This window comes from Ictidomys tridecemlineatus, chromosome 7, assembly GCF_052094955.1.
Source record: "Ictidomys tridecemlineatus isolate mIctTri1 chromosome 7, mIctTri1.hap1, whole genome shotgun sequence".
Lineage (NCBI taxonomy): Eukaryota > Metazoa > Chordata > Mammalia > Rodentia > Sciuridae > Ictidomys > Ictidomys tridecemlineatus.
This window is the reverse complement of record NC_135483.1, coordinates 140,210,548-140,225,913: the sequence shown is the minus strand read 5'-3', so window position 1 is coordinate 140,225,913 and position 15,366 is coordinate 140,210,548. Positions and strand designations below refer to the sequence as shown.

General features: G+C 37.9%; 1 protein-coding gene across 2 annotated transcripts in view; it reads right to left on the bottom strand.

Moving 5' to 3' along the window:
* Positions 1-15,366, bottom strand: part of Cybrd1 (cytochrome b reductase 1) — a 29,824-nt gene that overhangs the window by 6,365 nt on the left and 8,093 nt on the right. Inside the window, exon 2 of one of the 2 annotated variants that reach the window (XM_005324585.5) lies at positions 9,800-10,008. The exons of the other annotated variant lie outside the window; for it this stretch is intronic. Within the exon in view, the coding sequence (XP_005324642.1) occupies positions 9,800-10,008 (209 nt within the window). The remainder of the gene's footprint in view (positions 1-9,799; positions 10,009-15,366) is intronic. 2 annotated transcript variants of the gene reach the window in all.

Genomic DNA, 15,366 nt, shown 5'->3' with positions numbered 1-15,366 from the left:
ATTCTATGCCTTCCTATGGTTTACCTATAGAAAAACGTTATTTTTCATATTCTTGCTCTCTTGACTATTTTTTAAAGATCCTTATTGTTTTTTTTCTTATTTCCTTCATAATTTATCATGCGTCTCTTGTAATCCTATACGGCTCAATGATTTAAGTAGGTGAGAAAACCAGAAAACTCAAGTAATTAAATCGTATTTTCACCATTGAAGAAATTCTTCAACAAAAGAGAATTACTTCTAAAAGGAAAGGGAAAACATTACAGAATGCTTGGCTTTGATTAAGTGTTTCAAGTAGTGCAATGATGCAAACTTAAAATTTGTAATAATTTCTAATAATCAGACTTTAATTCATTTTAACCATCTTAGTCTTACCACCTTACAAGTGAAGAGGGCAACTTATAACCTAGTGGACTGAAAATTACAAGATCCTTCGTGAAAAAATTACAAAAACCGGGGCTGGGGATGTGGCTCAAGCGGTAGCACGCTCGCCTGGCATGCGTGCGGCCGGGGTTCGATCCTCAGCACCACATACCAACAAAGATGTTGTGTCCGCCAAGAACTAAGAAAAGTAATAAATATTAAAAAAAAAAAATTACAAGAAACTAAGTCAGAGGTTCTTAAAATGTGATTCCCAGAAAACATGCATCAGAAGCACTCAAGGTATAAATGTAAGAAGATGCATGCAAATCAGAGTTTCTGGATTAGGGCCAGGAACATTCATTTTTAATAGAACGCCCAGGTGTTTCTTACACATGTTGAAATCGGAAGATCACTACTTTTGATTCACTCAAATTATTATTATTATTTTTTTTTTAAAGAGAGAGTGAGAGAGGAGAGAGTGAGAGAGAGAGAGAGAGAGAGAGAATTTTTTTAATATTTTTTAGTTCTCGGCGGACACAACATCTTTGTTGGTATGTGGTGCTGAGGATCGAACCCGGGCCGCACGCATGCCAGGCGAGCATGCTACCGCTTGAGCCACATCCCCAGCCCCACTCAAATTATTTTTGATCCAGGTGAACTGAAAATCCCCGCAAAAGGATGCAGTGGAATCTTCTATTACCCACAGTCTAAGAAGACTTATTCAGTACCAACGATGTGTAAGAGCAGAGGTAGTTTAAAGAAGCCAAAGTGCTCCACTGTTCAGGAACCATCACCAACACGAAGCTGTTCTTCACCACAATGGAAGTTCTTAAGAGAACTAAGGCAATATAAAAGTTCATAACAAGTTATTACTTGGAGCTGGGCATGGTGGTGCATACCTACAATCCCAGCAACTCAGGAGGCTGAGGCAGAAGAACCAAAGTTCAGTGCCAACATAGTGAGACACTATTTCAAAATAAAACGCAAAAAGGTCTGAGGTTCAATGCCCAGTACTGAAAAAAAAGTTATTACTTAAAGATGAAAGTGAAAATTTGTACAATCCTAATTATGTTTTAAAATTCAATATCTAGACCCATAGGTACAATGAAAAAAATTAAACCAAAATGTAACACTATCTCTCAATGTGGTATTTAATCTTGAATTTTTTTCTTTACAGAGTCCTCTATTTCATAAAATTTTAAATTAATGTGTACTACATCATAGAGCTTTTTTTAAAAAATTTTATTGTTTTAGTTGTAGATGAACACAATACCTTTATTTTATTTGTTTTTGGTTTTTTATGTGTTTTTATGTTTTTTTTTTTAATGAACCCATTGCCTTATGCATGCTAGGCAAGTGCTCTACCTCTGAGCCACAACCCTGGCCCCCAAATGTGTACTACTTTTATAACCAGAATTATAAAACTTATTTTTAAAGTTTTTATCTTAAATAAAAATACTTGGGCTTTCTCAGTTAATTATTACTGTCTTTACATATCTAAATATATTTTACTACAATAGTTTTATTACAAAACAGACTATTTAAAAAAAAAATGTGTGTAGCAAGGTGCTGTGATGCACACCTGTAATCCCAGCTACTCTGGAAGTTGAGGGGAGAGGATAGCAAGTTCAAGGTCAGCCTAGAAAACTTATTGAGAGCCTATCTCAAATAAAAAATAAAAAGGGTTGGGGATGTAGCTCAGTGATAGAGCATGGCTCTGAGCTAAATCCCCATTACTATTAAAAAAAAAGTGTGTATAAACCTTGAAACCTAACTTTTATTGCAAAAGTCATTAATGAGAGCAGGAAATATCCACTTGGCTAGTTTTTTTGTTTGCTTGTTTGTTTGTTTTTTTTTTTTTTTTGAATGGGGGAGAGTAGAGGTAAAGAGCCAAGTCAATTACAGATTATGAGGAAGCTCCTCCCAACTCTCCTTCATCCTTCTGCTATGCCACATTCAGTACCAATTCCTTCATTCTACATACATTTTGAAATCTTTGCTGTAAGCCAGATGTTGCTCTGAGTGCTGCATATGCTATTGAAGATGGATAAGCTCCCTGTGTTCCAGCAACTCACATTTGTTTTCATTGGGATTACTATAACATCTAACCTTGTAACTATCAGCAAGCTTTTTTTTTTAAGGCCAACTGTTCTCAAACGTTAGCATACATCTGAATCACCTGGTAGACTTATTATAGTGCATAATTTGGGGCCCCACCCCCAGAGTTTCTGACTGAGTAGTTCTAGAGTAGAAGCTGAGACTCTATGTGTCTAATTTACCTGTTGATGCTAATGTTGCTGTCCTAGGAACCATACTTTGAAAAATTCGGTCCTAGGTCATTTCCAAGTTGTGTTCTTCATATGTAAGAAAAAAAATGGCACTTTTCTTCCAGGGATGAAAAAAATCTAATGAATAGTAACTAGAATATGTCCATAGGTTTTTATAAAAGGTATAACAACACTCAAACCAGTCATTGAGTCTCCTGCCCACATCCTGCATCTCCCTGCTACATCCACCCAGGCAATACCCCACTTTGGCTTAGCCATCTTCACCACTCCTCCTAGCCTGTAAGGTATTACCGGAGTAAGTCACCATTAAGGAGACTGGCATCACTATAATGAGCAGTTGGATACTGCTCAACAAACCTTTGTCTGATTTATCAGCTGACTCTCCATTTTCCCCTGTTCTCAAATTTCTGACTCTCCAGAGTGCCTCCCCCCAATATGGTACTGGGGATTGAATCCAGGGGCACTCAATCACTGAATTACACCTCTAGCTTTTTGTATTTCTTATTTTGAGACAGGGTCTTGCTAAATTGCCCAGACTGATCCTGAACTTGGGATCCTCCTGCCTCAGCCTCCTAAGTAGCTGGGATTACAAGAGTGTGCTATTGTGCACAGCCAGTAGAAAATTTTATGACCTCCACACTGAAAAAATAAAGGTAGCTGGCATGGTGGTGCATACCTCCCAGCAGCTCAGGAGGCTGAGGCAAGAGGATCAAAACCAGTCTCAGTTGTTAAATTCCTCTGTTAGGACAATACCCGAACTGCCCATTAAATATTCCTCCTGATCCTCTGGCTGTTTAATAACTAAGGGCTCTGAGTAGCCCTGCACGTAGGCATCCAGGCCCCAAATCCAATCAGTTTGAATGTGTACCCCGCTTAGAAGTGACCGATCACCCCTGCCCAGCCTGTTCCCGCCGATGAATGTACTAATCAAGTCTAAGAATTATTGTTTGATTTTTCCCTCGGTGTATGGTGATTTGTTAAAAGAGACTGTGATGTATGCAAAGCCCCCGCCCTCCCCAAAAACTGTACTTAAGCACTGCTCAACTCCTGCCTGGGGCTCTGGGCTGCTCTCCTTTCTTGAGTGGGCACGGAGCCCCAGCATGCTGGTTCAATAAATCCCCTTCTGCCAATTGCAAAAAAAAAAAAAAAAAAAAAAAAAAAAACAGTCTCAGCAAAAGCACAAAAGCACGGAGCTAAGTGACACAGTGAGACCCTGTCTCTAAATAAAACACAAATTAGGGCTTGGGAATGTGGCTCAGTGGTCGAATGCCCCTGAGTTCAATCCCTGGTACCTCACCCCCCTCCCTCCAAAAAAAAAAAAAAAAACAGGCAACTTCAGAGAAAAGCCTCAACATCCTGCAGCCAAACCAAACCCCATTCTTTTTTCAATTACAATGGAGTTGGTGTCAGACCTTTAATTTTCCAGCTGTCTCTGCAACCTTCTTCCTTAAGATCTATTTATAAATTATTATGTCTCTTCATCATTCACAAATTCTCCTTCTTTACAGGTGTCACCCTGTCATCATTTTCACATGCCCAAATTTCTCATAATGAAAAGTAGACATTTAAAAAATTTCCTCTTTTCCCTCCCTGCTTATTCAAATCATTTGACAGAGTAAACTATTTCTTTACCTTCATTCCCTCTTTAACCATTGCAATCTGGCTTCTGCACTCCAAATAACTTGGTTTCCAAGATGTTCAGTGACTTTTGTTGTTGTTATTTTTAATTATACATGACAGTAGAGTCAATTTTGTCATATTTATACAAATATGGAGTACATCTTATTCTAATTAGGATGCCCATCTTGTGCTTGTACATGATGTAGAGATTCACTGTGGTGTATTCATATATGTACACAGGAAAGTTATGTCATAGTCCTTCCTCTGTCTTTCCTAATCCTCTCCCCCTCCCTTCCCTTCATTCCCCTTTGTCTAATCCACTGAACTTCTATTCTTTACCCATACCCATTGCTGTGTATTAGCATCCACATATAACAGAGAACATTCGACCTTTGGTTTTTTGGAGATTGGCTTGTTTCACTTAGCATGATAGTCTCCACATCCATCCATTTAATGGCAAATTTCCTAAATGGGCAATTGTCAGACCCTCTTTGCATTGGACACTTCTCAAGCCCTCCCATCCCCTTTTCATCCACCCATCTGCTGAAATCTGTTAATGACTCTCATTCTTCATCTCATTTACTTTTCAAATCTGCCTTTTGAAATTCTACCTCCTCAATACCTTTAGAATCTATCCAATCTGCTTCACTGTCTCTACTACTCCTCGAGGCCAACACCACTTCTCATCAGAACCTCTGTAAACACCTTCAAGCTAGATTCTCCGTATTAATCCTGCCCTAGACTGCAATTCATGTTCTGTACTCCACTCTGGGCAGCCTGGTATCCTTCCTATTCCTCAAAGCAAAACTTTTCTCACAGGTATTTTATGCACCTGGGAGAGTCTGCCTTTTCAACACCAGGCTAACAACTTCAGATCTTGGTGTAACTCCCTGTGTCTCCTTTATCCTAAGAGAGCTCTTCCAGAACACTCCATAACCAGCAGATCAATTATCTGTCTACCCCTGCAAGCTTTTTAAGGGCAGAGAGCACGTCTCTTTGAGCCTATGTTTGACTTGTAGAACAATGTATCTCCCACACTTAGCAAAGTATCTGGCACAGATATACAACTGTTGAATAAATAAATGAATTTGTGAGTAAAATTTCACTGACAGAAAATACATGTTCTCAAACCATGAAAGTACTTATGTCATCTTCAGGTCACAAAGGAGCCTCCCACAAGATTTATACTTCTAATGACAACAGAGCTAACTTGTATTTCTCCAGTGTGCTAAGCCCTGGGTGGAGCCTTTTCATGCATTATTTGGCTTTAATTCTTATGATTTTGTGAAGTATCATGAACCTTGATTTATACATGAACAATTTCCAGAGAAATTAAATAACTTGTTCAGGGTCACCAGCTATCAAATGGATGAAACTTATTCAAACTGAAGTCTCCCTAATTGCAAATCCTGTGTTCTTAAACAGTACCTATTCTCTGGATCTGAGCAAGGAAAAGCTAGGAGCCAGCATTCCTCCCTCAAAACAAAAGCCAAGAAGTTGTGAAACTATTTTTCTAAGAAGCCCTGTGAGCACAAAGAAAACAAGAGATAACAATCCAGAATCAATTAAAAAAGAGATTCTTGGGACAATTAAAGATGTTTGTAATTTACCAAGTTTAAAATTAGAATCTATTGATGTAATCAACTATGTTAACAGATTAAAAAAGAGAAGCCATATTTATCTCAAGGGACACAGAAAAATCATTCAATAAAATTTCACATCCACTAGTGACTTAAAAATAAAATGTTTTTATAAAGATAGGAGGCAATGTGAAGCACCTATACTCAATAGAACATTAGCAACATTCTTTTTTAAAAAAACGTTGGGCAAGATGGTGCCCACCTGTTACCCCAGCAGTTCAGGAGGCAGAAGGATCACAAGTTCAAAACCAGCCTCAGCAAAATAGAAAAACAAAAAGTGGGTGAGGGATGTAGTCCAGTGGTTAAATACTTGGTATTTAAAAAAAAAAAAAAAAAAGAAAAGAAAAGAAAAGAAAGAAAGAAAGAAAGAAAAGAAAGCCAGGAAATGAAGAAAAAAACATCAGGAGTCTGACTACCCCCAGGGGTTAGAATTCACACAAGAAATATGGGTTTGAGGTACAGTTGGATAGCTGTGTGGGAGTTCTACATTTTCTACATTAGGTTATATATAAATCATGGAAGTTAATTTTACTATAATGACTTATAAATTCCATATACACATAACAATTTGGTTTTGTTTAATGTCCCAGAGGCTAAATCTCAAGTAGAAAAGAATTCTATGCTTGAACTGATTTCAGTCCATTGAGGATGGGTGAAGAGCTTTCAACTGTTTGGGGTTGTATTGTCCTAATGTTTATCTCCTTCCATTTTGTTTTTATTGAAACAACCCTGATACTGTCTTAATTCAGCAGGTAAATCTTGATTTTAGCCTAGGGGCCAACCCAAACCCCCAACAGTGCTAAATAAAGTGAGAAGATCCAATCTTGAAAATCTCCATCTTTTCTTACTCCATGAAGGTTCTTCCTTGAGTTGGGCTGAGGGGGTGCAAACTGACCTTACAAACTCCGATAAATGGTCGCAGATGATTATACTTTGCAATTGCAGTGCATAGCAGTCTTAGGGCTCTGACAGCCCTAAGACTACTGGTAGCTCTCAAAAAGGGGGGCTTCTTATTCTCCACCCACAAAGGGCAGCGCAGGAACCACCATCTGGAGAGAATGTTTATTCACTCAGAAAGTGAAAGTGCTTTCCCTTTTTACTTTTAAGAAATATGACAGAAAAACATCTCCTGTATTTTGCAGTGAACAACATGGAGGCAAGAATCTTTGCTTAGCTTGGATCAGAAGTGAAGAAAGCAAGCTTTGTGATGATTTCTCTTTACAGGGAAAAGAAATGTTCTTTCACCTCATTTCCACCTGAGCATCTGGGTGGAAATTAGTAGTGTTGGCCCTACAGGGATGGGAGATCTGTTGCTCCTATGGTCCAGCAATGCAAACAACTTAAAAACATTTTTTTATACAACAAAGGAATAAAGCTGGAATGTAACCATCCTTCCTAGAAACAGATATAGAGCTGTTCACCTCATTCTTGAATGAACGACCAGAAGTCGTCAAGCACAGGGTCCACTAACTTGCCCAGACCGACATAAACTTGAGATCCTCCCACTTCAGCCTCCCCAGTAGCTGGGATTACAGGTGTACACCACTGTAACCTGCTTCCTGCTATTTTCTTTCAATGTCTTGAAGGAATAGTTTACATATAGTACATATAGTTTCCAAAAATAAATAAATAAACACATTTAAGCTTATATTCCTCTAAGAGCCATTTTAGTTAAGGCCCATGAATTTTGGAATAAGCATTCTCTTTTTTTTTGTTAAATTCTAAATATCCCTTAATTTTATATATTAAGATACAGAGCAGAGTATAATTGATTTTAGAGAATCCTAATTAAAAGACATACCTGGTATAGAAAAATAGTTTATTATATATCTATTTATTCACTTTATTACTTATTTAATTATTATTTAATTATTATTATGCAAGAAATAGCTGTGACAGAGAAATATTAGAAGTTTCATAAAGTAATAAGAAAAATAATCACTGGAAGGCAGCCACTTCTGACATATACCTTTTCAGATATCCTGAGATGCCTTGGTACAGAACTAATTCAGTAAAGGCATTTTATTTAGTCCATTGTAACTACTTGGAAGCCCAGAGCCAGTGTACCTTTATGTACAAAGCAGTCTTTTACAATTTGTGTGATCAGGCAAGTAGTATAAACATTTGTAGTATATGAAGACCTTCACAGGAAGCCATGTGCAAATCTGGATGGTTTCTATTCTGACCCTCAGAGATGTGGCCCTTCACTAAGAATGCTGAAACACAGGCTGGGTGATTGTGGGAAAGTCATGGAAATGGTAGAGCCAACTACTGATAGGGAGGGTTGGGACCTGGCAGACCTGGGTCTGCATCTCAGCTCTGCCAATGCCTGTGTACTTCTGGGAAGATTATTTCCCCTGTACCCTGGGCATCTGTACCAGTATTTCACCTAAAGAAACAAGCAACATATGTAAATGCTTTGCAGCATATGGGCTCCAGAAGCATTCTGCATTCTGATGTGGTGCAGGGGAACTGAGACAAAGAGAGAGGAACTGACCTCTCAAAGCAAAATAGAGGGGCTGGGGCTATAGCTCAGTGGCAGAGCACTTGCCTAGCATGTGTGAGGCACTGGGTTCAATTCTCAGCACCACATAAAAATAAACAGATAAAACAAAGGCATTTTGTCCATCTACAACTAAAAAAAAGTTAAAAAAAAAAAAAAGGCAAAATAGAGAACTGAGAGCAGTCCTATAGAGATGCCAATAAGCCACACAGGTCCAAAGCAACTGGCAGATCTCAGTGGGCTCTGCTCTTGCCATCCTCCTGTCTGAGGAGAGAACTCATCAGTTGGTAGCAATGGAGAAATGGAATGTTTACCTCAGATTATTCATGAGGAAGCTGCCTCTCAGATGTGAGCCCGTGACTGAAAATATTGCGGGAAAATTAAGGAGAACAGAAGAGCTGAGCTGGCTCAGCCACTCACTTGGAGTATTTGCCTTGTTCTTTCTGGATTAGGAAGATCATCGTTGATAGATATAGGGTCTGCTCTGTGCTTCTCTCCTTTCAGGCTCCTTTCCATTCCCAACCCCTACATCCAAGCTGGTTAAATTTAAATAATTAATAGTGTCCATAGAAATACCAACTTTTATTTAATGAAAATTATTTTTTAAAAAGTTTTTTAAAACTTTTATATATATATATATAATAAAAAATGACAGATGTTTGGTGACAGTCCCTATTTTTTAAATGGGTCATATAGTTTAGGATAAGCCTTGGGTTTTGTGAATCCACTCAAGTCTCATTCCTCCTATATCCCCAGAAAAGTGAAGTTCCCAATGATATTCTAGTCAAGCAGTTCAGTAGATACTGTGCTAATTAAGGAAGGAAACTGAATCAAGACAGCCTACAAAGATTTTTTTTTTTTTTCACAAAATGGTTAAGACCCAAAAGACTCACAACATTAACTTTTAATTTAGTGACCCAGAACATCCAATTACCTATCAACTCTACAAAATTATGTTTAAACATAGTGCTCTTAGACTATATGTGTTTACAAAGTGAAGGGAAGACAAGGGGAAAATAAAACAATCAATGTGCCCTCCAAATCTAGCCAAAAGTTATAAATTAGTCTCTCCCCTCAGAAAAGTAAACTTAGAAAAGTGGCAGAGAATGTGGAAAAGAAGGTTATAGCTCTTGCCTGTGCTAGTTTATTCAGCATACAGAACTCCAAAGTCTGAGCAATATCAGTCTAGATGTTAGGAGATGGTAATGTCCCTGCAACAGATGTTCATATTATAAATCTCACATTCAAGCTCATAGATGTGAATTCTGCAATTCCAGAACCCACTTGGGGGAAGAGTTAAAATGGTAACAAATGTAAAGCATGCTTAGAAAACATTTATGGTCTCTGAATTGTTTTGCTTTTTATATCTTGTTTATAAATACACTGACCTGTAAGACATAGCATATGACAGCTGCCAGTCCAACCCAGCTGTGAAGACTGTACATATTGGGGATATTCTGGGCATTGTGGAAATCAAAAACGGCCACCAGAGCGATAACTGCAAGAATGGTAGCAACACCATTTAAGCCTGCATGGATGGATTTCATCAGGAACTTGCTGCATTTCCAGGTCCATGGCAGTCTGTAGACGATGATGGCTAAGGAGACAGAAGTTGTTTTTAAAGAATCAACACAAAATAAACAACTCAACCCAGTAGACACTTTCTTTTGTAAGACCCCTTTCCCTTGGCTTCCACTTCTCACATACTCCTGCCCCTCAGTGCCTCATTCTTGGACTCCTTTACTGTCATTCTACTCCTGAGTACGTGCCCAAAAGAAATATGTACATATGTTCACTAAAAAATACTAGAATGTTTTTTTTTTTTTTAAACAAATTTTTTTTTTTTTTTTTTAATTTTTTAGTTCTCGGCGGACACAACATCTTTGTTGGTATGTGGTGCTGAGGATCGAACCCGGGCCGCACGCATGCCAGGCGAGCGCGCTACCGCTTGAGCCACATCCCCAGCCCACTAGAATGTTACTAGCAGCACCATTTATAATAGTCAAAACCCTGGAAAACTTCCCAATAACTCATCAATAGAATGAATAAATAAATTATGATATATTCACGCTATGAAATAATGTATATTATTTCAAATAACAAATTATTTGAAATAATTTGTACTACATCCAATGATAGGAATCAACCTACAAAGCGAATCCCAAGAAGCCAGACATTAACAAGTATATAGTTATGATTCAATTTGTGTAAAGTGTAAAAACAGACAAAACTCATCTCTTCAGTTAGAGAAGTCAGTAGTGGTCCTTCTGAGGAAGGGGTACCACAGGCAATAGAACACGCCAGAAAGTCCAAAAGTTCCTATTGATAGTTTCTCAGTCTGGATGCTGGTGTTCACTAAGAAAAGATTCATCTATATGTATCTGCACATAGATTAAACTTAAAATTTTTTCAAAGCCTTTCTACTCAAGAGTCCTGAATTAAGCAATAGATTATATGGCCACCTTATCCAGAATGCAATTAATTTTGTTCTGAAGAACATATTCTGCCATTATCCGTATCTCTCGTTCATGTATTTAAAAAAATTAAATGTGTGGAAATGTGTGGCAGATTTAAAAGTTTAAAGAATACTTCCTTGATAGATGTATTCCACGCTATCAGCAATTTATCATGGACATTTCTTAATTCTAGCAAATAAAAAAGAATCCTAACTATCAAAGACATTTATAATTTGAATATATAAAACTTCTTAGGATCATATAAATGTAAGGGATTATTTAGTCCCTTCTCAGGCAAAAATACATCTAAACCTACAAAGACAGATGCAAATGCAGCCTCTTTAAAGTTTTCCGCGTAAGAGTCATTCTTCCTAATTTTTGGACACTTTTCAACATTTGATAGCCTTCACCATCAGAACAGTATTCCTTTTATTTAATCCAAACTCTGAAGGACTGCTCCTTACCAATTTCAGTGTGCATATAGGTATCTTAAAAGTGTTGATTGATTATACCTCCTTGATGACATGGAGACTTTGGATAATGAATTTTTTCAAACCAGTAATTTTAATATCTTGAAAAGCAAACTTTTAAAACTAGCTCTAGGTCCCTTCTCATCTCTACTCCATCTTCTCTGAGTACATTAATGTGTCTTGCTATTTCTCTCTTGAATCAACAGAGCCTGCGACAGACCCAGGTTCAAAGAATGTAACTCCATAAGTATTTTTAAAATTCTTATTTAATTGTAGATTTACATGCGGTTGTAAGAAATAATACAAAAAAGATCTCATATACTCTTCACCCAGTTTCCCCCAAAAGTAACATCTTACATAACTATAATACAATATCACATCCAGGAAGTTTAGGTGGATATAATCCACTGACCCAAATCAGAGTTCACCAGTTTTATCTTATTTGTACGTGACCTATAAGTATTTATAAAAAAAATGTTTGCAAAGTACATTCTGTACACTAGTCAAAGTCTAGAAATCAAAGTGATGTGAAGTCAAACATTGGTTTACCCACCTCATACTTTTTCTCCCCTGAGGGTTGAGAGCACACCCTATATAATTCTCTAGTTTTCAGGGAGAGCAAATCCTCTCTACCCAATGACTAAGTGACCATTTATCCACTGCTGAGAGCCATAGCCAAGTAGGAATGACATGGCATTTTTGGTTGAAAGGTGACCCCAGCAAGCCACTGAGATGATAATGATTATGTTAAGATGTGCATTCAATTGGAGATTAGACCCTGCAGTCTGCCTAGGCCTGCTACTTTGGAGCTCTTGCAGGACTCCCGGAGAGTTCCCATTGGTTGGAGAAGTGCGGTAGGAGGGAACTCCGGAGGAGGGATTTCCTGTTGGTGTAGTGTGTCCCGAGAGAAAAACGTGTGCATGATTTGCGGAAGAAATCCCGGGGAGCGTGTGTGGAGTGTGCTGGTGGAGTTCAGAAATAAAGTTTGTTCCTGCTTCAGTGGCTCGTGATTTGTGCCCAGCCAGACTGCGGCAATCCACAAATGGAGCCTTTTGCAAAATGTGTGATTACGCAGTAGTAAAATAAAAATGTGCAATATCTAAATACATACGTTATACATCTCCCCCCTCCTGGTTTAACCTCATTTGTAACACACACACACACACACACACACACACACACACACTTGCTAGGGAACAGACACAATGCTAGTGTCTATTTACATTTTAATTCTCAACTCTCTAAGAAAGGTGTGATTATTATCACTGTTATACAGAGGAAGAAGCTGAGTCACAGAGAGGATAAGCAGTTTGTTCAACCTCAATAAATGCTTTATAATGTTATTGCTAACAGGGCACAATGGTGTGCACCTGTAATCCCAGCTTCTTGGGAGGCTGAGGCATAAGATTGCAAGTTCCAGGTCAGCCTGGGCAACACAGTGAAACTCCATCTCAAAATACTTATATATTATTATCATCACCATATTATCAACCAAGCACCTGCAGGAAGAAATCTTAGGTGGGTGAACTTGAACAGCTATATAAAAGGAAGTAATCAGGATGTGTTTGCTTGAAAAGCAAGTTATAACAGTATACCATATACAGCTTTTTCTCTCTTACTTGGATGACAGTTTATCAAAAATTCCCCAAATAAAACTAATTTCTGCGGTTAAAAGTCAGGATTAGCTTCTATAACTAAAAGGAGTTGCAAGGGTGACCAGGGAACCCTGGAATATAGTTTCTTGACTTGGGTACCCAGGTGTGTCCATGTTGGGAAAACACCTCACATGACTTAGGCACTCTTGTGCATGCTGTTCTTCAAAAAAAAAAAAAAAAAGTTTAAGAAATTGTTGCCAAAAACCCCAAGACCACTGCATTCCCAGTGAAGACTCTGTACTCTTCTCCATGCCTGGGGCACAGGAATGTGTCAAGTTTTTCATAACACAGAAATCTATTCCTTTTGAATGTCAAAACTTGATTTTTAAACTTTTCACCTTCATGTTTGTTGTTTGTTTTTCTTTTTTCTTTTTTTTTTTTTTTTGAGAAAGGATTTCAAAGACAGGCTGGTCTTGAACTCCCACATCAGCTTCCAAGTAGCAAGTTTTGCAAATGGGCTGCATACTAGCTTTCTTTCTCCAGCAGTTGCATGAATGGAACCTATTTAATTCCTCATAGATGATGTTAGGTTATTAACAAAACACCAATCATTATCCTATTACTTTAGAAGGAAGATCTCATTTGCTTCTGATCCAAATGGACCCAGACAATTGTGGTTTTAGAGGCCCTGGGTCTATCTTGGGTTTTCCTACCTCTTCTTCTTCCATCACCCAACTTTATGCTTCATTCTCACCAGCACTGATTACTGGCATATAGATTTTCATGGTGCCCCAAATCTTAACATCTACTAAATCTGAGTAGCGAATATATGGGGATCTATTATATAATTTTTGGTATGGTTGGAAGAGTTCTTTATAGTTTTAAAGTTAAAACAATATTTTTGTGAGCTTGCAAACCCAGTAGTCAATTAGTCTCAAGTGCTCAACAGGCAGCTGGTGGAGTCTTATAGGCTCTTCCAAGTGAGGCACACAGGGTTTTCTGCCCTGGCTACACAGGGGCTCGGCTGCACAGATGAATGTGCTTCAAAATGCTCCCTGGGATAAGCAAAGGTTCAATGTAAAATCATGCATTTCAATGAGCTGTTTATATGCTTTAAAAAAACATACAAACAGCTGAAACATGGTAGACTTTAGGGAAAAAAGGGGAAGTTTAACAAACCAGATCACATTTCTTAAGGAAGAAGTTATTCTCAACAATTATAAAAACTGCCTGCAGCGTGGAATTTAAATATTTCTTGCTTCTTTGGCTTGGCACTTACCTAGACACCATTCCTGAGGTTCAATGAGAAGGAAGAAGAGGTCTGCTAAACCCACAAGAAGGAGAAATGGTATAAAACAGCTACTTGTGACTGGAACAAGGGTTATCTGTTGGAGGCTCTAATTACCAAGACCATTTTTTTTTCCACAAAAAATAAGGGGAAGCGTGAATTATATATGTGATAGATACATTTTAAATCTTTTCAAAGAAAAGCTATTGTTGATGGAACATGCTAGTGTTCTAAACTTAGAAACTAAGGAAGGATTGAAGAGGGAAAGAAATTAGTAACTGTATATAATTATTCTCTAGACAATGAAGAAGAAAATACAGTAACTAGATTTTGAATTTAATTATTGGAAAATTTCTCAGCTCCTAGTTGTATAATCAAAACTCAGAAATATAAGAAAAAACATTCTTTAAGTAATCTCTGGTTTGGCATCACTTTCTCCTCCACATTATATAACTATATATAAGTTGGTCTTATGGAAGGTAAGATGAGAATCTATCAAAGTGGGAGCGGATGAGGAAGGAGTGCTTGGAGGGAGAGGAACATCCCCAGACATGAAAAGCACTGTAACTCTAGTTCCTCTTAGTTTCTGTCTTGTGATTTATGAGGTAGAAATACATTTATTTTGTTCATCATCACATCCCAGAAGTTGGCATGGAGCCTGGCACACAATGGGAATTCAGTAAGTATACGTGAAAATGTAAACTTTTTTTGTGGGGGGAGTACTTGACCACTGAGCCACATCCCCAGTCCTATTTTTTTGTATTTTATTTAGAGACAGGGTCGCAACGAGTTGTTTAGCACCTCGCTTTTTGCTGAGGCTGCCTCTGAACTCACGATCCTCCTGTTTCAGCCTTCAGAGCTACTGGGATTACAGGCCATGTGCCACGGTGCCCGGCTGAAAAAGTAAATCTTATTTATTTATTTATTTATTTTAGTTGTTGATGGACTTTTATTTTATTCATTAATTTATATGTGGTGCTGAGAATCGAACCCAGTGCCTCACACATGTGAGGTAAGTGCTCTACCACTGAGCCACAACCCCAGCCCCAATGAAAAAGTAAATCTTAATAAAGCACAGTAATCATTCAGTATTCCCAGATTCTCTTTTGATATTATTTTCAATTTATTTTTTTTAATTTTTAAAAA